This window comes from Plectropomus leopardus, chromosome 23, assembly GCF_008729295.1.
Source record: "Plectropomus leopardus isolate mb chromosome 23, YSFRI_Pleo_2.0, whole genome shotgun sequence".
Classification (NCBI taxonomy): Eukaryota; Metazoa; Chordata; class Actinopteri; order Perciformes; family Serranidae; genus Plectropomus; species Plectropomus leopardus.
The window spans coordinates 8,246,956-8,272,646 of record NC_056485.1 but is presented as its reverse complement, the minus strand read 5'-3'; the positions used below and the strand labels follow the sequence as shown (position 1 = coordinate 8,272,646).

The following is a 25,691-nucleotide window of genomic DNA, read 5'->3' as shown; positions in this document are numbered from 1 at the left end:
TGCTTTAGTGCACCTAAAAGGCTGTGGGGTATTTATGTTAAAATATGGTCCTTTAATTGTACTGCTGTTTACCTTCAGTCGTCAAGGGGTTAACTCTACATTCTGGTTCAATTTCATTACTATTAAATCTTCAAAATATTTTAAGCGTGTATACATTTAGTTTTGTCATCAAAAGCTTTGTTTAAATTTGATGACAGGTCATGTAAAACATCATCTTTGAACCTGTTAAAATGTTCCATTTCTATTAAATTTTACAGTTTTAGCTAAAAGGTCCAATGTGTGGAATTTAGTGGCATCTAGTGGTGAGGTTGCAGGACTGATTTTTTTCCTCTTTGCCAAATGTGGAGGAGAAATACGATGGCCAATGCAAAAATGTGAGTTGCTTTGTCAGGAGCCAACACATTTTGTTCCCATCTTGTTAAATACCGACATTTGGTCTGTGGCTTTGTGTTCTGTGTTCACACTACGAGCAAGGCAGCATGTCCAGTTACATTTACGTTTTTATAAAATATCTCTATTAACTTTTGGCTTCACATGGAACATGAAACAGCAGGCTCTTAGGCCAAAGTCAGGAGTTTCTTTGATTCACCCACCCTTTGCAGACTTTTTCTTTCGTTGTACCGTCGGTAGTCCAGTCAGTAGACAGTAGTCCACAGCGTAAGAAGCTGCATGCCTGGTTAGTATCATTCTGTGCAGTGAGCCGCTGCACGTCGTTGTCTTCTGCACAGAGCCACTGACCAATCATTGGTATTTGACAAGTTGGGAGTGAGACCAGGTTGCAAGAGCCAGTGTTTGATTTGTCCATTCTGGGCCACTGTAGAACCAGCATGATGTGAAAGAGAACCTGCTCAGCATTATAATATACATGGCTCGTTGTGAGGTAACAAAAACATGATTCTTTGTTTCAGATGATTAAACACTTTCTGCCAATTGATGCCCCTAAATCCTGCACACTGGATCTCTAAATAGAATATTACTTTTTGTTTACATACAGGCTGTTTTGGAATCGGATTAGGTCTACAGTAATAGTAATAGTATTTAAGATTTGACCTATTACCTTCATTTTTGAGATTTTTGCATATGTTTAGTTAAAATATACAAAGCTTAAATTGAAACAAAGTGTGTGGATGAATTGTTAGTGCTGTGTTTTAAAGAAAATTCCTGTGAGGAGATAAAACTGTTAATGAATGACCTGACTTTCACTGATGATTAGAACCTTTACAGTGCTGTGGATGAGAATAAAACTGTCACTCCACAATTGTAATGAAGGAGAAGCTTTTTGACTTTAAAAAGGCTCCTAAGTCTTGGTCTAGGTACATTTTCCTTCCCTGTAGCCTACCTGTCTGTGGTGAACAAGTCGCCATCTGCAACAAACTGTTGCTATAATGACTCATCAAAAAAAAAGCTAATTGCTTTAATTTGAAATCAGTTAGCATTATTTCTATTTAAGATAGCATGTTGTACACACACACACACACACACACACACACACACACACACACACACACACACACACCACACACACACACACACACACACACACACACACACACACACACACACACACACACACACACACACACACACTGGGGGTCATGCCAGCATGGGAGGGACTGGACCGTCAAGTGGCCAGCTCTCGAGCCCGCCCGCCCCCACCGCGCGCCACTCCACACCGGGAGCAGCGCGTGAGGATGATGCCAGCCAGAGATAGATGGATTGGCGAGGGAGGAAAAAAACTGCACAGTGACACAACTAGAGTAAAGAGGAGGCGGTTGATGAGTGAGAGTAAAAACTGAGAGAGTTACGGAACAAAGGAAAAATAAAGAGCAGAGGGGAACAGGAAATAGCCGGAAACTCGCCGCTGGCTGGTTCTTTTTGTGCCCGCACCGATGTCCGAGGCCCGCCCGGTGCCAGCTGAAGACAGTCGACCGAGGCAGAGCGCACAGGCACGGTCACTGGAGTGGAAAGCTTCGGGGAGCGGACACCGCTGGAGCTCTTCTTTGTGACTCAGAGTAAGTTCATTTTTAAACTTCACACACACAACGTTTGACATTTTTAATAAGCCGCGAGGGTCTGTGTCTGCTCTGCTCGTCACTCTGTGTTTATTTTTTTCTTTCATACTGCGACATTATAGTCCACCGCTGCCAATTAGTCACAGGACGCACCACGGGCGCGCGCGCACACATAAACTGACAGCTCGTGCGTCAGAATGGCCAAAGCGGATTCCTCTCGCGTGGCAAAACCGGCAGATGTTGCCACGCGGAGGCTTCAAACATAAGCTTCAAACATTACATAAATTATTCAAAGTTTCGTTATTTCAAACAAGCACAGGTAAATAAAGAGAAAGACAAAGAGCTGAAAATAGGGGTGGTATATGTAGAAAAAATATTAAACAATAATTTTAAACAAAGTTTTATTTAAACATATAACCTATGTTGGTATGACAAGCCCAAACAAAATAAAAATAGCTTAATCAATGATTTTGCTAATGACATAAAACCTCTGCATTTAGATGTACATGATAGATGTTGAAACACACATAGCTTACTGACAGTATGTTAAAAATGCAATATTAATCTACCCTGAATTATTCAGTTAGGCCACATATATATTTTTTAAATAAATGTAAACAGTTTATATGCAAATAGACCTGAATGCCCATTAATTGGGGTAACCTGTTGGCTTATGTCTTTCCTCTAAGTATTAGTACATGCAACTGACACATACACCCATATTAGAATTTCCAAATGAACATTAATTAATACAAGTAACATTATTTAATACTATTTGAAACTAGTAACTGTGTGCTTTATTCAGTGTGTGTTGTTCCTCTTGTCAGTTTTCCCAGTGACAGCTACAGCAATCCAAGAGTGCCATCCTTAAGTCTAATCTAGTGGTTAATAGCTTTCATTTTCATTGCTCAGTCAGTGTTCATATTTTCTGCAGCTTTCGGCTGGCTTTGAAAAGCTAATCTGTCCCTGATATAAGCGCATTGGCTGGTTTGCCATCTGGGCTGTATTATAGTAGAGAGGACAGGGCATTTGAATAATTGATATTTAGCTATTTATAGTAGGATTATTCTCTTCATGTTGCAAAGGGGAACCTATGGGACCTATCCATCCATCCATCTATCTATCTGTGGTGTAATCATTCTTAATTCTAACCACTGACAACCAAATAGCTTGGTCAGCCTGAAATATAAAATGCTGTTTGTTTTCACATTTTGTCTGCCTGTTATACCTCTTTTAGTCTGTCCTTACATCTGTCCATTTATCATCCATCCATCTCTGTGTTCGCTGAGCAGTAGTGTATCCATCTGAAGTGGATTAGGGGTGTTATCAATGCTAAGTAGGACTGCTGTTCACACACAGTCCCGCATATGCACACACACAAACACACACTCGCAGAGACACATATATACATGCTACGCTCACTCTATTTCACTCCCCAAGGACCATTGACCATTGTCAGCCCTCTCTCAAGCCTCTTTTGCTTTTGTGTGCATGTGAGTGTGTTTGACGGTAAACACTCTGATCAAACAGTGCTTAACAAGCTGCCTGCACTGATAACAGCGAGAGGAGAGGAAGAGAGGATGAGAGAGGGATAGAGAGGAAGGAAAAAGGGGAAAGGGGCGTCAGGACAGAGAGGTTACACACTGAAAAAAAGGAATGGGGATGTGTGTTTTTGATCTTGATTAAATAGCGAGATGTACTGTTACTCATAAGCCCAACATTCCCTTTGGTTTTACAAGCTTTTCCAGGTATTGTAGGCAGATGTACCTACAGTCAGTATTTTATTGTCCCCTCATTTCCTGCTGTTAAAAAAAAACATTTTCCCAAGTAAAGTGCTCTGTAATATTTTAAAACTGTGTTATTATTGTGCCTCACAGCAAGATTCACGTCCAAACACAGTTATCTTGCCACATTTTGTCAGTTTTTTATGTTTGTGCTTTCTTAGACAGCACACATTTTAGAGAAACAGGAAAGATTATTGGAAGAGAGGTGGGTAATATGTGACAAAGATCACGAGCCAGATGTTAATCTACTGCACCACCAGCACGTAGCCAGACCCCCAGTCTGTTGACCTGCATTGACACCCTCCTTCTCTCTGGCCTCCATCAGATTTCGGTCAATTCTGCAGTGTGTTGTTTCTTTCTATGACATGTTAAAAAAATATCAACCTTTTGAAATTCTGTTTAGACCAATTTGGAAGTCATCTTCTCAGCGTTTAGCTGTTCTCTCGAACACTGTCATAATGTGTGCTTGTTTTGCAGCTCTATGCAAGGACATTGCAGCTCATTGTTTTCACAAGTGGAAGTGGCTGTGTCCTGTGATCGGACGGTGACCTGTTTTGCTGTCCAGGTAAGCGGAAGTCATGTGCCAGTCACACTGTGATCTGCATCTACTCATTCGTCAACATGGTGTATTCACAAGTGCCAGACACACTATTTGCCATTATTTCTAACATGGCCGTTAAGTGCACCTAAATTTTCACTCAAATTACAAAGAGCAGTGGTGGAGGAAGTATGCAGATCCTTTACTTGAGTAAAAGTACTAACACCACACTGTAAAAATACTCTGACTCAAGTAAAATTTCTGCATTGAAAATGTTACTTAAGTAAAAGTATGTAAGTATAATCAAGAAAATAAAGTATTAAAAGCAAAACTACATAATGCAGAAAACAGCCCCTGTGACTGTTATACTATCATATATTATATCATTGAATGGATTATTATTATTCATTCATGTATGTAAAAGCAGGATTTTGCAATGAATCATTATTGACATTCTAAATCAATGTGGTGATTATTTTTCCATTAATTGTTTGGTTTGCAAAACTTCTAAAATAGTGAGAAAAGCCTATGATGATTTCAATTATTTCTTTTGCCCAATCAATAGTCCAAACCTCGAAATTATTAAAGATTAATTAAGATAATTAAAAGGCAAAGCACAAAACCTCTTAATAGAAAAGCTGGAAACATGACATGCTTGGCATCTTTGCATCATAAATGACTAAAAACTATTTGCAAAATATTTGTCAATTTTTTTTTTTATCCAGTAAATGACTCATTTATCCAGGTGTATTTGTACTGTTAGGTAGCTTAAACGGTTTATACATTTATAAGCTGTTCGTTTGTTTTTTTTGCAAATATATTGCTTAGTAACATTAGTAACTACAGTTGTAAAATAATTGTAGTATAGTAAAAAGTACCACAGTACTATGGTGTACCACAAACAAAAATACTTTCAGCATGGCAATTTGGCAATAAAACCAAAACTGTCTACATGGTAGTCTAGGTTTAAATGAAAATGAAAAACCTATTGTTTTGAAATTTGGAGGTGAACTTACCTTTTAAATGTACTTAAACGTAGGGCTCTTGAACCCACCTAAATCAGTTTATTGGAAAATATTTGATTTTGTGGCCAAAACCCCACTTTCTCTTTAGTCCACCCACCTCTTGTGCAAATAAACAAAAACATCAGCAAATACAGTAATTCTGTGTGTCTCTACCTTATCTGTCTCTCTCTGCAGTGATGGATTCACCCACAGATCTTTTCAGTGACTCTGCTCCCCAGATACACGCCTTTGCTCCCACCCACAGCGCTACAGATCTCCCAGGAGTTCATCCTTCGCCCAGTGCAGGTCGCCCTCCTCCTGCCTTCAGACCCCCCGGCTTCCCCCTCATCCACCACCTCCTCCAGCCTGGTGGAGCCCAGAGGAGGATCGGAGGGCAACTTAACACAAACCCGAGTGCACACAGACACCTAGAGGACAGAAATTTGGAGGAAGACAGGGAAGAGAGGGATGGACAGGTGGAGCAAGGTATGGAAGGAGGAGAGGATGGAGTGCTGGAGGGAGAGGACAGCTTGTTGGGGGTTAAGAAGAGGCACAGTGATTCCGCCCTCGCGGCCGAGTGGAGTCAGGATGTCTTGAAAGTGAAGAGGATGAAGCTGGAAAGCCGGCCGAGAGATGGAGAGATGGAGGAGGGAGGGAGGAGGTGCGAGGGGGGGAGGGAGGGGAAGAGAAGAGAGAGGGAGGAGCTGAAAGAACAGCTGGAGGAGGCAAGAGAGAGACTGCAGGCCCTGCAGGAGAAAGTATGGAGGGCTTTTGGGGAAAAGCACATGGCAGAGGAGGAGAGGAAAAGGAGGTGCAGAAACAGAGATAGAGGAGATGCTGGGATGATGGAGGAGGAGGACATCACAGAGGGGATGTATGATGAAGAGGACATTGACGGTGGAGAGCTGGAAAAGGAAACATTCTCCCTTCTTTCTGTTTCTCCTTTTGACAACTTCCACAAGCAGAGAGAGGAGAGGCAAAAAGACAGAGAGGGGAGGACGGAGAGAGGAAGAGGAGGGTTGCAGTTGGAGGGAGTGATGGAAGGAGCAGGGTTGTGGTTGGATTGTGGCGGGCTGGTGAGAGGAGACTGGCAAGGAGGGATAGAAGACGAGGGTGAGGAGGGAGGGCAGAAGTTTGCTCAGGCACTGAAGCTGGAGTTGGGGAGCGCTGTGGCTCGAGTCATCGACCGAGTCCTCCGCCTTTACACCGAGATGACTGATGTCGCTCCTTCATCTCCTCCTGCTGCCATCTCTTTTCTCCCGTCTGACGCAGGAAATGATGGAGGGAGGGAGAGGGGAATGTGGATGGGACTTTTAACAAGAGGAAGAGGGGAGGAGAAAATGAGAAGTAAGGAGGAGAAGACAGGAAAGCAGGATGCAGAGAAGGAGCTCCAAAAGAGGAGTAACACTTTGCCTCCAGGGCAGCCCAATCTCAATGAAGCATCAGATGTGGCAATCCCATTGGCTGTTCAAAGGTCACCTGACATACGAAAAGCCCACCCTCTCCTCGGCCCACCTCTCTCTACTCATCTAAATCCCTCTCATCCGAACCTCTCCCTCCATCACCCCTCCTTACCTCGCCCTCCTCCTCTTTCTCATCCTCCCCTCCTAGCTCCAGCTTCACAACCCAAAGACCTCTCCACCTCCTTCCACCCATCCTCCTCTTCTTCCTCTTCCTCCTCATCTTCCTTCCCCGCGCCTCCCCCTCCTCCTCCTCCTCCTCCTCCCCCTCCTCCCCCTCTCCCCCTCCTCCCCCACTCCCATGCAGCAGCTCTTCTCTCGCTCCCTCCACCACCCCCAACTCCCCCACCTCCCCCCGTCCCGCAAGGACTATTTAAACTCCGACCCTTTCTTGGAGTTCTCGTCTCACCCCTCGTCTCACCCGTCTTTCCCACCGCTCCCCTTGCTCGGTCACCTGGACGCCTCCCTTGCACGCCACGCTCACGGAGGCAGGGAGAGAGGGATGAGGGGAGACGGCGGGATGAGAGGAGGAGGGATGGATGGAGGAGAGCTCTTCCTGACTGCTGGAGGAATATCCTTTTTTCAGCAAGGGGGGAGGAATGAGGGAGGGATAAGTGTTTGTTCATGTGTGTGTGTGTGTGTGTTAAAGGACGTGTGTATCTCCTTAACTGGCCTCATGTATACACCCAGGAGGGCTTGTCTCCCTGCCACCTGAAGAAAGCTAAGCTCATGTTCTTCTACACCCGCTATCCCAGCTCCAACACACTCAAGACCTTCTTCCTGATGTCAAGGTGTGTGTGTACCCCAGCACAGTGCTTAATTTTTAACAAGAAGAGTCGGATGTTGACATATCAGCCAATATTCATGTTTTACATTTACATTAACATTCAAATGAAAGATTTTTTGTGGAAAGGATCACTTAAATTTGGTCATTTAAGAGTAATAATGACAATAGTTTCCTGCTAGCACAATTTGTTATACTGTTAATTGGTTTAATTTACTGCAATGTTTGTTTTTTTAACAAATGCCCTCTTTTGCAATAACAAGAAATTATAGCTAAGTGAAATAGAGAAAAAAGAGTGCAATTTGAATACTCAAGTGAAGTACACTGGGTTGAGTAGATGTACTTAGTTACTCTCCACCAATGGGGATTTCTGTGTCAGAATTTTAACCTTTGATGATATAAAAAAATATAATAAAAAAAAATTATAATATAATATAATATAATATAATAATTTTTAAAAAGTATTTTCTTTTTTTATGAATAACCTGCACACAGCGCTGGTACAGAAAAATCACTAAATAAGCCTTTTGTCAAATTGTGGGTTTCCTGCTGGAGAAGGTGCTGTAACAGCCACAGGTTGAGCCATCCTCAGGTTGAAAATCTGATTGTAGATCTATTTTTTTTTCATAGTGTCAGTACTTTGGATACTATCAAATGTGTAATGTAATTAGCATGGATTGTATGTTTTTAAACACGTGGTATCTGAAATGTATCATAGTGTCATTACTTTTGACAATTTAAAGGTTCAGTCTGACATGAGCAAACACAGGAGAGTGACCATCACCTGCCGAGATTATATTCATGCTAAATGTGGGCAGTTCCTCATGTGATGGACATGGAAAATTAGTTTGCTAATAAACAGAGAAAAAATATGATGTTATTGGTAGGCTACATTTCTTATGCTACATGACTGTCATGTCCCTGCCAGCCAGGCAGCATTTCTTATGTGGGGCTGTTTGTGTTTTTCAAGGCCAATGTCACACAATATCTGCTTAATTATTGGCTGAGGCTGGCAACTAGTGAGTCAGATTTCAAGGAGGTCCTTAACCTGCACTGCAATATTTGAATTTTTTTTCCAGTGGAAGCAAATGTTGTGTAAACTCAGTCCTGCCCTTAGCTGAAGGGCACACATGGGGGAGGGAAAAAAATAGCTTTAGGACATTGCTGCTCAATAGTAGGTTGTTCCCTTTACCAGCGTGTGGCAGCACATATTATCTCTAATTGGAAAACAATGTGGTATTGTAGTTAAAAGACAATGCTAAAAGGGAGTTTGTTTGTTTAACCAGTCACAATCCAAGGTAGTGTGTTCACAACCAAAGACAGACATGCTATTCTCATATATTTTTTATGATATGAACATGTGAGTATCAGCACTTTACCTTATAAAGCACCACAGCTATTTCTCTCTTTCTTTGAGAAACTGGTTTTTAAAGCTCTCTTGCAGTCAAATGTTTATATAATTATTAATGCTAAATGAAACCATCTAATCAGCCCCTCTCTTGCTGTCCTCACCTGCTCACTTTCTGTCCTGCTGTTTTCCTGTCCACTGTCTAGTTTAACCGCTGCGTGACCTCCCAGATGATTAAATGGTTCAGCAACTTCAGAGAGTTCTTCTACATCCAGATGGAGCGCTTTGCACGACAGGCTGTCCGCGAGGCTCTCACCCGGTTGGTTTGAGTTGGCACTGGTTTACATTTAACTAATTTGCTGCAAAACCTTCATCGTTTGACTGGATTTTATAGGAGCTTGCATGTTGGCACTGGATTTTTACATTAAATGACACTCTTATTGTGCATATGCTGCCCTGCGTATTTGGTAGTTTGTAGAAGGAAAAATTACAAATAGCTGAATGACAAAACTTTGTTGTATCATGCTGCAGGCTTTCCTGTTTTATGCAACAGTGTGAAACATTATTGCTTCCTCACTGACAGTCATGCAGTGTGTTATAATCAACCACGCAAAAACTAGAAAACAGCCAGGAGGTGGATTGCAAAAATAATACTCTGAATACTAATAATACTAGTTGAATATAAATGCTACAAATAAATATCAGCGTCATTGCATGCATTTCATATTGATTTAATATATTTTTTGTGTGATTTGTGTAATCCAGGGATGGTGCACCTCGTCTGGGCAGAGACGGTCAGCTGCGAGTGGGCAGAGATACAGAGCTCTACCGCATACTGAACATGCACTACAATAAAAGTAACGTCTATCAGGTAAGGGGAGCATATCATTATGGAGCATATTTATACTCCTTTAATACCATTTAGTTCTGTCAGTGTAGCGAGAGCATGACTGCGGACCTTGAGTCTTATTAGCTCCAAGTTTTCTCCAATGGCAGTATGCTGTTTTCAGTAAACCAAAGAACACCCCAAGGTTACATGTAGGCTATGTCATTAAAGTTGTATAATACAGCTTATAGAATAGTATATGAACAGGACGTACCTGTTGTCTATAATGACATGGCCTTGGTTTGTCCAATGCAGAATGACCTGTTCTCTCTCAGATGCTATACCCTCACCATACCTCGAAAAAGACAGGAATAGTGTCCACATACAGTTTTTTTTCTGCCAATTATTTTTTATTTTCATTGAATACACTGGTATACTGTGCAAATGGTGGAGCATAGACTGACCTTCTGTTCTCTCTGATTATATGTCAGTTTTTCTCATGTTGCACAAACAGTCGCTTGATATGAAGTGATAGGATAACTCCTATGAATATGCTTGTGTGATTGTTTATCCTATATATTTCAAAACTGCAATGGCCCGTACGGGGATCGAACCCGCGACCTTGGCGTTATTAGCACCACGCTCTAACCAACTGAGCTAACCGGCCATATTTTGGTTTGTTAAGGTAGCCATTTAGTCACACTTTTTAGCTGTTGCTATTGTTATATTTATTCACATGGGTAATCCATCAGCAGCACTGACATCTGCAATAAACAGCAGATTGAAATGAAGGAAGTGATCCAGGCACTGAGAATTCAACTCGGAATAACAGTCCAATTGACCACAGTAATGGATTTTGTTGTGATTTGAGCATTCACAAAAAGTATGCATGTATCAATAATAGTAGTAGTTGAAAATAATATATGATATATATCATTCACCTAGTAAAATCTCCACAAAAGTAAGCATTATTTATTAGTTGTCATTTTCTCTAAAGCTCAATTTACTAAGATTAACCTGAGAATATTTAAGAACTTTTACAACAAACACGGCCCCTATTCGTAAACATGTGAGTTTAACCTAAACATGTGTTTATGTTCAGGTATATGCTTTATTAAATCTAGTTAAGACCTCACTGCATAGTATTTCTTTGTTCTATAATCCACAATAGTGATGACTATTGTTCAGCATTGTTTACAACATCATATTTATTATTAAGCAATGTTTATCACATCATATTTACCTCAAAATCCTTCTGGCCCGTACGGGGATCGAACCCGCGACCTTGGCGTTATTAGCACCACGCTCTAACCAACTGAGCTAACCGGCCATGTCCAATATGTTTCCGGTACTGTTTTTGGATTATTTTTTTTAATGGTAGATGATGTCATTATTTTATTTCATATGGGCAATACACCAGCAGCACTGACACCTGCAATGAACAGTATTTATGAGTTTATACAACAATTTATAGCATTTAAGCTACCAATATACTTGTGCATTGTAGCGATTAATTAAGGGACCATTGACAATACCACAGTTCATTACCTCTTTCAGTAATTGAGTTGAAATGGTGCCCATAAATGAATGACACAAACATGTCATAAATGCATTACAAAATCCTAATGGCCCGTACGGGGATCGAACCCGCGACCTTGGCGTTATTAGCACCACGCTCTAACCAACTGAGCTAACCGGCCATATGTCCATTTTGCATGACCAACACATTCGTGAATAATTACTGCAATATGGATAATCGATAAGGAGTACTGAGTACAACTTAGAGTTGCTTTCAACACAATAAGGATTTTTGTCATTCACTCATTTTTCGGTCATGGTGTTTGTTAATACTGTATGGTGATTTTAGGCAAAAGTTGTTGTTCCAGACAACCTGGCTTAGATGGAAAACCCATCCATAGCTAGCAGCACTCTTAATATGTCATTTAAGAAAAATGCATCTATGTATGTACATGTATTATATCAATAAAAAAATCTCCACAAAGATAAAAAAACTGTTCAGTTCTGGTCCAGTTAACCTCAAACACAAAGTTTACAAAGTTCTGATTTTTTTTTTTTTTTTTGTCAATCACTTATTTTTACACTTCAGTACTTTTATTTCATCTTCTCAAGAGCACAAGCAGAACAAGGTGAAATCACAAGTGTTTGTCCTTACTATTATAATTACTATAGTCCTGATTGATATTTTCATAAGTGCATATTTCCATCTCAAAAACCCACTGGCCCGTACGGGGATCGAACCCGCGACCTTGGCGTTATTAGCACCACGCTCTAACCAACTGAGCTAACCGCCATAGAATCTGTGTAGTACTTTCACTCACAAAAAGCAACAGATTGGAATGAAACAAGGGATCCAGACACTTAGAATTTAACAGTCAAATCAACCACAGTAAGGATTTTTGTTATTCACTCATTAATCACGATTTTGTTAATACTGAATGGTGAGTCAGGAAATGGTGTTCCAGAGAACATGGCTTAGATAGATGACCCTCCAAAGTCAGTATTTACACACTGTCAGTGTCATTATACATATTATGAATTATGCATACATTGTGCATACTAATATATGCATATGATAGTAATAATAATAATAATAATAATAATAATAATAATGAATGTATCATATCAATAATGAAATCTCTCATATAAAGTATCCCTGTGTGCATTTTCTCTAAAGCTCACTGTACTTCAGACATCAGTCAGGAAACTGTCATGATAATTCATAACTACCATGTATAACATCCTGTGGTGTACTCAGTGTACTCCAGTGTCTAGTGTGTACACTGTATTTTGGATTCCTTAGACTCTCAGGCTTTTGTTACAATGTAGTTTCCTTACAAAACCTGTTTGGCCCGTACGGGGATCGAACCCGCGACCTTGGCGTTATTAGCACCACGCTCTAACCAACTGAGCTAACTGGCCATGATTGTGAAGGTGCTATGTGCTGATTCAGTTGGAAAAAAACATAGCTAACGGAGTAGGTCTGCAGCATCATTGGAAGTAGTAGTAGTAGTGTAACAGTTATTTTGCTTCTATAATGCTAGAACATATTTAGGGTAAAAAATGAAAAAGCTAGGAAAACTGTATTTACAGCTAATTATTATAATTGGATATTTAAATGTATATTACCCTTTTTAAAAAAAAAAGAAAAAAAAAAATCAGTATTTTTCAGGTATTTATTTGTATTTTTTTTTTTTTTTTTTTTTTACTAATTTCTCTTTTTTTTTGGAGCCTTTTTTCTTCTTTCCATGTTTTTGAAAGGAAATCAAGCCCAGTTTGCTCTGGTTTCAAAGGGTTAATGAGGCATAATCTGTGTACGGCCAGAGAGATCCAATCAGGTAAAGTAAGCGGAAACACCTGTAGGTGCGCTGTAGGTGTGTAAGTGCTTTCATATCAATAACGAAATTTCTACACAGCCATCAAAACATGAATTGTCGTGTGCTACCTACAGCTGTCATCTATTCGAGTTTTTGCTTTTTTTATGTGATTTTTTTTTCTGTACTAATTTCCATGTTTTTCCAGAATTTGAGGCCCAAATTCTGTAAACCTTTGACGTAATATGCTTTGACATTCATATTTGTGTCTGCAGGTGCCAGAGAGGTTTATCGAGGTGTCAGAAGTCGCTCTGAGGGAGTTTTACTCAGCCATTTGGACTGGGAGAGACAGCGACCCCTGCTGGAAGAAAGGGATCTATAAAATTATCTGTAAGCTTGACAGTCCCCGGTACCAGATGCCTTCAGACTACCGGGTTGTCCTGTTGGCTGATGATACTTTAATCTGGTACATGTATAAGAATGCATGCATGAAAAACACAAACTCACTGAAAGAAGGGAATTGTATTAAAGCATTCATAATCTGTGAGAACTGGTGAGAGGAAATCAAATCATTTCTTCAGTTCGTTCATAATTCATTCAGTTTGAGAAAAAAAAGTTTGACATAGTGTGCAGGGAAAGACTCATAGATGCTTAAATGGACAGACACTCACAGTGAAAACTGACACCCTCAGTGCTTTGATAAGAGCCTTGTGACTGCACTTATCGGGGAAGTGACCATACCATTGAATTAAAACGGACAGAGCAGGAATTCCCTTTCCAAACATTCTTCACCAGTCAGCTGACTTGTGAAATCGCAGCGCTGCTACACGGGTTTGATAAAATTGTCACAGAAATAAGAGTTGCTGCAGACACAGAGCTGCACACTTGCTGTGTTTGGTGTGTTCCCACAAGTTGGCGACTGTGTCAGATGTTAAAGTTTATGAGCATCACACCCTAGCTACACATCATTAAATCACTTCAAAATATAATATGCATTCCCTGGCAGTCCCTCGCAAATGACTGCAAATCACACAAGAAGATGCCCTTTTATGCATCCTCTCAGTAATCAAATGTACTGCTGCCAACTGTTTACCGAGCATGGACAAATAAATGCTTCAGATACTTTCAGACAAAGCGTCCACAACCTGAGCACATACCAAGTTTTTTTCTGATTTGGAGCCCCATTTTTATCATCATCACTTTCATTGTCTTAGTGTGAAAAGTCCAGCTTCCTGATAAACTTTTTACCACTGTACTATAAAATCTGACAAATTGATCTTCCTTAAAATTATCTTTAAAAAAAACAGATTGCCTTAAATGAAAGTAAATACAACTTTAATACATCCTCATGTCAATTTTTATCTAATTGTTAAGTTTACTTTAAATTTAGATGTATTTCCTTCATTTTTTGGAGTTGTTGCAACTTAAAAATGACAAGTAAAATGTTCTTGTTCTTTCTTAGTGTTAGCAACTTTGGTAAACACCAAAGGTTAGTCTGATTTAATTTGATTATGACAATGAGAATTTTGGAAATGATGAAGTTAGGAGATCTGCAAGTTCTGTCTTTTAAAAAAAACCCAACATATTTAATAATATACAAATAAGACTAACTAGTATGCAACCTGCAGAATACAGATATATAGCACAACTTCACAGAATTAAGTTAATCTAGATCAATTTTAAGTAAAGATAATCAGTCAAAAAGTAGTTTTTAGTAAAATCAGTTGTCAGCACCTCAGGGGGTGTTCACAGTTTTACATTAGAGCCTCGTCAAAACACAGAATCTGATTGTTTGCTAAAAATCAGCTGTAATTATTTCCTTGTGTTTGGGCTTCTCTGGAGGGTCAGAAAAAACTTTTTTGTTCAGTGTGCACAACAGCTTTTACATTTCAGTTACAGCTGACATATATCTTTACGTTTTGTTCCCACCAGAGAAATCAGGCTTGAAAACAAAAGGACCAGTCCTAATTATCATCACATAATATATTGGAACTGTTTGATTAATTGTATGATTTTAAAACATGAATTTGCCCGTGTTTAAAATAACTTTAAGGGTAGTGGTGTCAGTCCGTGGATTTATTTTGCTTGTATATCCATCTTTTTGTTCAATATTGAATTATTATGGAGCTTTTTGTACATGATAGCACAATGTAATCAAAATGTAATTAAAATTCTGCCGAGAGGGACAATATATTAAATTTAAAATTAATGTTTGTTGTTTTCTTGATGTACTCTTATTGTTAAAATAATCTGTTTTTGTATTCCTTTAACGTGATGCTAAGCTAAATAGGCCGGCTGCACAGTTAGTATATATTTTACATGTGTTTCCCGAAGTTATTGCGGAAACTTTCACTCTATCTACTGTATATCATGACTCTTTAATCTAGAGGAGACTTCTGCCTCCTCTGGCTGAATCACACCTCTGTGAGACCGAGCCCATGTGTAAACTATTTGTGACGTGTTTTCAGGCGCATGTTTCCTATATATGCATTACATTTTGTATCGTAATCTCCTCTGTTTCTCTCACATGCTTTTATCGCTCTCTCTTTTCTATTGTACACATTCTTTAGATCTGTGCCTCATTCAGACTTTGGTGAATTTTGGTGTTTATCAGTGAATTAAAGTGATACCAGGCTTGCGTTGTGATGTCTGGATACACACCACACACATGAAACACACACGCTCTCTCCTGGTAGCCAACGCTAATGCCATCATACTTTAAGCCTTTAATCTAACAACACTACTACCGCACTGAAACACACACATACACACACATTCTCACTGACACTAATACTTGGATGATGGCTTTGTAAGAGGCTCAGCCCTGGACTAAGTCTAGCCACCTGAGATGGCACCACATACACGCACGCACACACACACACACACACACACATACACGTATACATGGTTTCTGTGGTATGCCAGCAATGTATCCAAACCACAGTAGTCTTGCAAAAAGCTGTTTTTTGACTAACAAGCTGGACAATGGCTTATGTCTTGGACCTTGTTAAGCCTAGATGCGTTCTCCACATTCTGTAGGAAGCACTTCGTCACAACAGACACAGAACAAATATAAATGCAGGAGTGTCGCAGTGGGGGGAAAGTGGGACTGATTTCCCAGAGCCCCAATAGAAAACCCTCAAAAAGCCTGAAATTAAAGGTTTGGTTTTATTTGCACTTTTTTTCCCCCTAAATAAGTAGCGCCATAACTAAATTAAAATTGGATTGACTAAATTGGTTGAAAGACTTAACATAACATTAAAAAAAATAGTGGAAGCTCTCTAAGGCCCCTCTGACCTCTTAAATGTACCCTAGCTAACCTGTTTTTGGCCTGTCTCTCACTATTTTAGAATTAACCAGGTTAGATTTTAACCGCTTGAAGTCAACACTTGCTATTATTAACTAGTATCTGTTTATACATTATGTAAAGCTTTTTTTTAATACCGGTTCTATTATGAGGCTGTGACTGATGCTAAAGCTTTAAAGCAGAATGGCCTCTTTGGATATTACTGTTGCATCACTTTGTGTGCTTTCCCCTTCAGACAATCAATCACGACTGTGGAATTAGGAAAGTGCCACAATAAGAACTCCCTAAAGCACAACATGTAAAGGAGTCTGCGGTCTGACACAGAATTGGCACACATGTAACTACAGACTGTACACAGCCTATTTGTGATAATCACATAAAGCTAACAGTAGTGATGAGCACCAAATGGAATCTATAACAGCTTTATTTGACATGCAGAGCATTTTCTAATAATATGACAAGCATGGATGGGTTATAGAACAAGCCTACTGAGCACAGGCCCAGGGGCCCCCAGCCTTCACTTACAAAATTTCACTCAAATTAACGCATGACCACAAGGAGACATGGAAAAACCACGAAGAGATGCAAAGGACTTGCAGAGAGACACAAAACAACCCAAGGAAACACAAAATGACAAAAAAACACAAAATTATGTGAAAGAGACTCAAAATGTCTCCAAATAACCCAAAGAAATACAAAATAACAAAAAAGAGACACAAAAGCACAAAAAGATTTATAACAAAGACATGCAAACCACCAAAGTCTGTGTGTCTTGCTCCAATGTAGAATAGGTGGTGGGGCCCTTTACATATCTGTGCCCAGGGGCCCACTGTTTCAATAATCTGTCCATGATGACAAGTCTGTCTTGAAAATAAAAAATAAACTACATAAAAACATTGTTATGCTATTGTCTCATCTGTGTGGTCTACGTATTTCTTGTGCAAACCTAAATTAATGACTTGAATGATGCAACACGGCTCCAGTAAGAGCGAGTATTTCTACTGCAGAAGACTTAAAAATTGTGTTACATATATCAGCATGGCATGGTCATATGACAGGAGTCACAAGGTTTGATTATGCATTCAGAGAGTGAAGTGCCACTTGCAGCCATCACACACACACACACACACACACACTGACTGACCAGCACTAATAGCAGGATGACATGCCTCTAAATTGCCAAGTAGCTCAACATTTGACTTAGTCTAGCCACCTGATCTTCTACCACACTCAAACTACATGTGATGCACTATTTATAAAATATGTCTCATAGTACTCAAGTTTCATAATACTGCATTACTGTATCATCATAGATTATATGGCTCACAGTGTAAAGTTTAAGCATTCTCATAAGTTAAAGGCTGATTCATCATCTATTCATCATCACCTTCTCTCTGTTTCCGACAGCTTTCATTTCATCTTTCTGGGTCATGATCAACTCCTGACCCGAGGAGAATTGCTCTCTTTGACAACCAGTGTTGAAGTTTCTCAACACATCAGTGTGATAAATGAACGATTTTTACGCATTTACAAGAGACACGTCTGTCTCGAGGACAGACCCAGTAGGCAGCACTACTGAACCTAAATACTGTTGTGAATCTCGAAGGAAGCATTGTCGCTTTGGGCAGCTGGACTATGAGAGTGAACTAAGTGAAGCCGACCAAAAAAAGCCGAAATATCGCCGGAAATCAAATACTCTTACCTTCAAAATTTAAGCGTGAAAAGTTGTTACATCACAAACGGCTCAAGTAGGTGAGTAATTGGGTTCAAATTGGTTTCATCTGGCTTTAGTAATAGCAACAGATTATTTGATTCTGTTTTTCAGACATTTGATAGACAAATATAACAACTTTAAACTTTTTCTTGTTTTGGAAAACACATTTCTGCTGACTGCGTTCTCCTCTAACACCTCTTTCAGGATATGTAGTTACACAGTGGTAAACAAAAAGATTGATAAAATATAGCCTTGATCTCCAGTCAACCATGCATTGATCTTGCTTAACCTTGCTTTCCTGTGCTGTGTTCAGACCTTTCTTTTCTTTTAAGAACATGGGAAAAAACTTACTGGGCAAGAAAAGTCCATTAAATTGCAAAAACAAAAACAAACATAAAACAAACCAAAAAAACCGATTACATATTAATAAAAAAACCAGCGAAAACTATTTAGAAAACTACATTCATGACTCTTTTAATTGTATATTTTAAATTATGGTAGAAAAAGTAAATAGGCATATATTTCAACACTTTCTTAAGGTAATTTTCCTGTTTGTTTTTGTGATTTACTTCCTTTTCTTCTTTTTTTTTTTGCTTATTGTCGTATATCTTTCTTGTAACTTTTTACTAATTTCTTGCTAATTTTTGATCATATCTTATTAAGTTGCCTGTTACCTTCTTTCCATGTTTTGGAAATAAATCAATTCAATGCGCAGGTTTTAAAGGGTTAAATTAAACACTTTGTTAACTGAAGCAACTGAACTGAAAATTTTTTAATCGGACATTTTAATTGATTTATTCTTTTGTACTTGACGCTGGTCTGCCCCGTTTCTACTTTCTACCTTTCTCCTTTCTGCCTCTGTTAGGGTTTTATTTTGAAACACTCAACCGGAAGTTCCCATTCATACCGTGTCTATCTTTATGCTGGTGTCTCTGCAGACAGGAACCTGGCCGCAGGACGATGGCGTTAACGGGGCTGCTGCTGGTGGAGTTGGCTCTGTATGCCAGCTGCTTCGTCTGTGGGATTGTTGCCGCCGCATCCATCACCATAGTCCAGGTGACTTTATCTAAACATTGATAAACTAGCTTTATATAATGCTTCTTTTTTCTCCATCCTCTTCCGGGTAGTACACTTTATCGGTGCGCACGAGGGTGTTAGAAAGTTTTAAGTTCACCAAAGGGACAGCTAAAACGAAAAATTCACATCAGAAGTTGTATTTGTGGCACTTATTTGTACTTTATTCCACAGTTTGTCAGCTTTTCAATTCATTTGCGTTTCCTGCTTCAAAATGAGCATCTCGGTAGGCTATTTTTTCTCGTTACAACTAATTTTGACGGCTTTTTTTTTTTTTTTTTTTACGCTCGCGCACTTAAAAAAAAGCAACATAATTTTCTACTTTGTGACGTATCCGTAAAACAAGAGCGCGAGCAGGTGAAAAAAAGGACGCGCCTTCGCTTTCTTTGCATTTCATGCTAGCTGTGAGTGTTGTTACAACTCTCTGAGCCATCTTTCCGTATTTTACCTGTGTTTGAAGCTAAAAACAAACAACACAATGTATTACATTGTACAGTAGCGAAACTATGCTTTCCCTTTTTAACACAGTATACCCCCCAAAAGATCACAGAAAGACTGTTATTATCAGTATCGTCAGCAGTATTACCCAACCAAGCGCTTATTTCATTCAACCTAATTTAATTAGTTGCACTCGTACAAAGCTACAAGCTAAAGGCACTGTGAAAACTAACATTTATTTTGATTCTTAAAATCATGTAATGAAGTGAGCAAGCGTATGGACGCGCGTGCGTAACTGTTTTCCTGCGTGCGCGCGCGAGTAATAACAGAGTCATGTGTCCAGATACTGTTCTCACCATGTGACCAGATGGTCCTCGAGCCCAATTATTGCCTCCACTCCTTTATTCAAGTCAGATGCTGCAGTTTATGTGTTTATGTGTGCTCTATTCTGTTGTTGCAGTTGAAACAATGCAACAAAATAAAAAGTCGTTGGAACAATGTAACAAAGCTGAGACAATTCAAATAAACAAATTAACAACCACAAAACAAGAATTGAAATTACTTAATGAAATCTTTTGTCTCTCAGGGTAACTTTGGAGGGCGGTGTATGCTGTATGGACTTGTCAACTACAATGCTTCAGCAAGCCTCATTGATGTCAAGTCCTCCAGCGCCTCGTCACTGTGCTATTTTGTGTCGGCCATATCCGTCTTGGTGGCGGTGGTGTGTTTCTCACTGTCTCTGTACTGGCTGTACTCTTTCTGCATCGACGGGGAAATCAGAAGGTATTGCCACATGTGTTTGTGTATGTAATCAGAAACCACTGGCTGTCAGTGCCATGAAACAGTCATTGTTTTGTGTCCTTCGTCATTTTGCTGCTTGCTCTGTTAGAATCCTTGAAGCAGGACCCTAATCGCTCATTAAACTTTGGAGAGACTTATTTTCAATTCAACCTGTATGCCCAAACCTCCAGGAGGTTTTAGGGGACAATTCCACTGAGGATAAACTTTTAGAAACTCTAGGTTTTGACTACTGTGTGCCGTTTAAGGGAGCCAGCATATGATTGAGGGCCACACAGGAAAAGGGAACACACCATGACATTTTTTTAACCCAGTATACCATGACTTTTTTATGGCATTGTTTATGACGTACTAACACTATAAAAACTATCAAAGCCAACAGTGATATAGACTACATAACACTTAAATTACGTTCTAGTTTTCCACTTTTTAATATGTTTAAAGGTAATGAAACACAAAGACAGTACAGTGTTTGACATTTATTGTACTTGCCTTCTGCAGTTTAACAAAAGCTTTTGCTGGTGTGAAGCAATACCACTTAGACAAACCAAACTCAGAACTGCATTACATCGTCATATTAGAACTAGTAGTAATAAAAATGGAATTGTTTCTAAAGGTTATTTATGATTACATTTGCTAATGATTATTTTGGACAGCAGTGTGTGGTTGCCTTTTGCAGCATAGCATTTTTTTCTATATATACTCAAATATAAATTTTATTTACAGCCTCACCTTAAAGTCATAATTTTATTGTCCTTTGTATGGGCTGTAAACAGAGTTTGACTAAACTGAAACTTACTTTTTAACTCCGTAATCATCTTATTCTTGAACTTTACTATGTGCCAACTACGTGAATGCAAATTTTACACATCTTGTGACATTTTTGATTTAATTATTCAATCAAGATTTTACAGATATCGCTGTTTGGAGGCTGACTTTTGACTTGAAAAGATAAACTTTATGGCTCACAAACTGGAAAATCTAAACTGATTAAGGCTGATAAATGTTTAAAATTGGGCACCACTCAGTATTTCCGCTCAAGATTTGGATGCAAAATATAAATGATGTTTCAGAGCTGAAACCATTATCCCGTACAGTATTTTCCAGCTGTTTCAGCCATCATTGCCAGGCTTTTTTAAAATAATTTTATGGCAAATGCATGCACAAAAAACATGTAGCTGCACAAAAACACTTGCTCGTTAAAACAAAAATTGGCCAGTACATTGTCCTTCCGTATTGCAGAGTTGTATTCTTGTTAGTGTGACACAATAACAGCATCAATGCACACTTATAAAATCCCTTTGGGTGGGTCAGCAGGATGGTTTAATTAGGTTTTACTGCAAGTTTTACTGCCTGAATGTGATCTTTGACACTGGTCTAACAGTTCAGGCTGCAGAGTTAGGAGGTGGGAAAAAAATACATGGAGTAGAAAAGATCAAACTGGACATGCCATTCTAACAAAGTCATACGTTACGAACACGAGTTGTACGTAATTTCCTCATTTGTTCAGAGGTTGAGATAACACTATTTTTCCATTGCTTCAAAAACGCGTACCGCCGCTCTCACAAGTTTCTGTTTATTCTATTCTCCACAGGGAGCGCATGGGGATGAACCTCATTATAGCTGCGAGCGGCGTCTTCCTGTTCTTCCTGCTCATCTCGGGATGCATGTTGAAGATCGGACGCGACTCGCTCTGCAAGTCGGTCATAGAGAGTGTTCCCAATATCACCAGGTGCCACGCACACACTCACACACACGCCACACAATGCAGCCACAGCATGCACAGGCATGTCCACACAGTCAGAAATGACACTAAAAACATTAGAAACCCAGTGAGTTTTAGCTTCAGGTTTGCTTGCGTTTTCTTCCAACCTTTGTGTTTTTTTCTTTCGTACTCAGAACAGTTTCTCTGTCTTTGTTTTTTTTTCACAGCCTCATTTATCACCATTAAAAACACTTACCCTTTCAGTTGGCCTGTCAGCAGACACTTTACTTTCTTTTCCCTTAGCATATGCAAGCAGATACTGATGGATAATTTACTGAATAACCTTTGACTCCGAGTGTTCATGTAAAATAATTCATGATGTTTCTGAGGAATTATAGCAGCTATAATAGACCCCGTTTGCTATCTGTTTGATAGGACACAAAAGATGGGTTGAAATGTAATTTTTTTTCTGACATGCAAACTATTTTCTGTCTCTCAAGATGTGAAGATGCCCAGACCAGGAATTGGGTCAGCCCAATTAAAGGGGATAGGTTCTTCAGCAGTCTTTATAAAGCCGAGGTCAGTAGGCTTCATTCACTTCTTTATTTCATGTCCAGAATCACATGTGAGCAGTTCTCGTAACTCTTTGCATTACATTGATGAAGGCACCAGTTTAATTCATGTACCAGTCAGCTGCTCTACTGTATTTTCATCAAATGAGGAAAAATACCTTTTACGAGATTTTCATGTTCAGTCCCACATTATGAGTAAAGGATAAAGCTCAAGCTGAAAACCCCAAACGTTCCTTTTTTTCCATTTAAAATTTAAACAGTTAAACCCTTTGAAAGCTCAGAAAATTGGTTTGATTTCTTTAAAATCATGGAAAGCAGGTGAGAAGCAACATAATGAGAAATCACCCGAAAATTAGTAAGACGTTAGTAAAAAGTTACAAAAAACCCTGTGAAAATCAGCACAAAAAAGAGAAGTAAAAAAAAACATAGTATAGTAATAAATAATATACCTTAATTTTGAATGTATAACTATTATACTTATAAATGTAATTGTTAATTTTTAACCAGTTTATCTGATGATCAAATTTCAAATAATTTTCTTACTTGCTCTTTTTTCTTTTTTTTAAAGTTAATTTCCAGGTAATTTTTGTGTCATCTTTTAAAAATGTCTTGCTATTTGCAGTACATTTTTTGCCGAGTTGCTGATTGCCTCCTTTGAAAGAAATCAAACAAATTTGCTCAGGCTTCAAAGCTTTAAATTCTTGTGAAAGGTGTCTTAACACAGCACAAGAAAACTTATGTCAACCCAGATTTGAAAGGGCTTAAGTTGCAATTTGATCATGATTCTTCAGTTTTATAATTGGGAACGTTTCCTAACATTTGCAGGAATATGAGATTCTAAAGGAAATGTGACCAGCAGGATATCTGAAAAGATGTGTGAATGAATTGTAGCACAGCCTCTAAAGCTGCTTATTTAGAGCAACTGATTGAGTCAGCATGAACTCTTTAAAATATTAATAAAGAACCACTAAAGTAATGATATTCAAACTTTTGTAAACTGGCATCAGACCATTAATAAACACATTGATAATATTTATCAGTAAATATAATGGATTTATTGCCTGTTTTCACCCTTTCCTTACTCTTATTTACCAAGAAGCAAACCCAGTTGCAGCAGCCCCACAAAGGTCAGGTGTTCACAGGGTGTTTCTAGGGTTTAAAGATATTCTTTACACTTATTTCAAGCTCTATTTACCTTTCTTATATTCAAAATACAAAAAAATCCCATTCCTATTCAGTTTATTTTCATTGTGAAGTAGAAAATATTCCACAAGCCATCCGGCGCCCTGTCACGGGACAGATTTGGCCGATGGGCTCCAGGTTGACTATCACTGCATACATGCTCTCTAACGGCAGCTGCTACAAAGTATCATTTCTCGATTATCTGTATGTAAAGGGTGTGTCCATCACTGACTGCTCAGATTCAGATGAAAGAGCTTCGTGTCTTTCTAGTGTGTCACGTTTCGTCTCTTCCCTCTCAGACGGCAGTGTGGGTCAACTTCTTCTTCTGGCTCATCATCGGGGTTCTGGTGATCGTGCAGAGGCGTCAGGGTTTAGGTTTGAAGTTGATTCCAGGAGGGTACGGAGGGTATGGCGGGCCGGCCGGAGGTCTTTTCGGTGACGCCGGGGTGACGGCTGCAGAAACGGAGCCATTTTTCAACCGCCCTGCAAGGCCACAGTGAGGACAGTGTCACAGATGACTTACAAAGACATGTACATTAGCACAACACAATGATGTGGGAGTAGATGTGGAAAACGGGTAAATACATTCAGAGTACTTGTAGTTCAAGTGTTTCAGTGAACATGTTTTGTGAGACATCAGGAATCAAAGCACAGTAATTTGGGAATAACTTTATTTGCTGTAGGGCGTGATTCCACAATAGAAGCATTACCCGACGAGGATGGGATTCGAACCCACGCGTGCAGAGCACAATGGATTAGCAGTCCATCGCCTTAACCACTCGGCCACCTCGTCAAGCCTGAACAAAACCTTGAAACCAACGATCTTGTCGAGCCTGTCTGGCATGTCTGACAGACTGAGCACATGATCCAGGGTTTTAACTGTTGAACACTTACCCGTTTCCCACATTTGCTCACAAAAGTCACATTTCTGACCACTGGATCACACAGAAATATATATTTGTTCTATTTTGTTTACATAACAAGAAACGGAAGAATGTTTATTGCAAGCATTCATTTTTTTAAATTTTTATTTCATCAGTGTGCTGACATTAACTCTTGATGTGACGGGAGAGAATGTGTCCTTTGTAAAACACGTCTTCACTCAATTTACAAATTATTAACAAAACTTCAAAAGCCTTGAATCACAGTTTTTTTTAAACATTTGAAAAGTTGGTATTGTGAGTTTCTACTCTTTGCTTACCAGTTTTATTCCGCTAAGTTGCCGTTTTCTTTATTTATAATTAATTATTACATTTTGACGTTATTTCAATTGTCTTTTCTCTTCATTTTGAAAATGTTTTTCAAGTGATCGTGGATTAAGTTTTCATATATAAACAACTCCTTAAAGAAATACCCATGAAACAACTAGAATAACATTATATTACATTATGCAACAAATAATTTAAATACATACATATTTTTTACATCTGTTACCCAGTCTAGGTTCATTCACAGGTGCTCATCAAACACTGATCCTTTGTTAAGGATATTGTAACTTATGAGTTAATATATCTAAAAAGGCTGTATGTCAAGATATCACTCACTTGGTTTGTAGTCTTGGTACTTGACACATGGTGTGCTACTTTTTAAACCAATAAACCAAAGAGTTACAACACAGATGTGTTTTCTGCTGATGTGTTTGAGAGGGAGTGGAAACATGCTGATGGACATGTTGATCTGTGTCTCCCTCTGCTGGCTGATAACAGGTAGATAACCACATGTGACAGAGATACATTCATGTTAAATGAGGTACTTTCTGAGGCCAGTTCACTTTCATTTAATAACTACAAAGAACATTTTTATGTGAATATCA

General features: G+C 39.1%; 2 protein-coding genes and 6 non-coding genes across 8 annotated transcripts; 2 read left to right on the top strand and 6 right to left on the bottom strand.

Annotated features, from left to right (window-relative positions):
• The first annotated feature begins 1,678 nt into the window (after positions 1 to 1,678).
• On the top strand, positions 1,679 to 13,807 carry prox3 (prospero homeobox 3). Its single transcript, XM_042512441.1, is given in 9 exon segments — positions 1,679 to 2,012; positions 4,274 to 4,361; positions 5,534 to 7,098; positions 7,100 to 7,369; positions 7,483 to 7,579; positions 9,126 to 9,249; positions 9,696 to 9,801; positions 13,364 to 13,489; positions 13,492 to 13,807. Coding segments are annotated over 7 exon segments (2,334 nt in total). The 5' UTR covers positions 1,679 to 2,012; positions 4,274 to 4,361; positions 5,534 to 5,535; the 3' UTR covers positions 13,540 to 13,807.
• trnai-aau lies at positions 10,350 to 10,423 on the bottom strand. The gene has a single exon. It is a non-coding gene; the product is annotated as a tRNA-Ile (tRNA).
• On the bottom strand, positions 11,013 to 11,086 carry trnai-aau. Its single transcript has one exon. It is a non-coding gene; the product is annotated as a tRNA-Ile (tRNA).
• On the bottom strand, positions 11,383 to 11,456 carry trnai-aau. Its single transcript has one exon. It is a non-coding gene; the product is annotated as a tRNA-Ile (tRNA).
• On the bottom strand, positions 11,995 to 12,067 carry trnai-aau. The gene has a single exon. It is a non-coding gene; the product is annotated as a tRNA-Ile (tRNA).
• On the bottom strand, positions 12,623 to 12,696 carry trnai-aau. The gene has a single exon. It is a non-coding gene; the product is annotated as a tRNA-Ile (tRNA).
• A 5,248-nt stretch (positions 13,808 to 19,055) lies between the features above and the next one.
• Positions 19,056 to 25,495, top strand: tmem179ba (transmembrane protein 179Ba). The gene is made up of 5 exons (XM_042512434.1): positions 19,056 to 19,165; positions 20,208 to 20,404; positions 22,014 to 22,151; positions 22,625 to 22,703; positions 24,178 to 25,495. The coding sequence occupies exons 1-5, from the start codon at positions 19,070 to 19,072 to the stop codon at positions 24,376 to 24,378; spliced, it is 711 nt and encodes a 236-aa protein (XP_042368368.1). The 5' UTR covers positions 19,056 to 19,069; the 3' UTR covers positions 24,379 to 25,495.
• trnas-gcu lies at positions 24,590 to 24,671 on the bottom strand. The gene has a single exon. It is a non-coding gene; the product is annotated as a tRNA-Ser (tRNA).
• Positions 25,496 to 25,691: the final 196 nt, after the last annotated feature.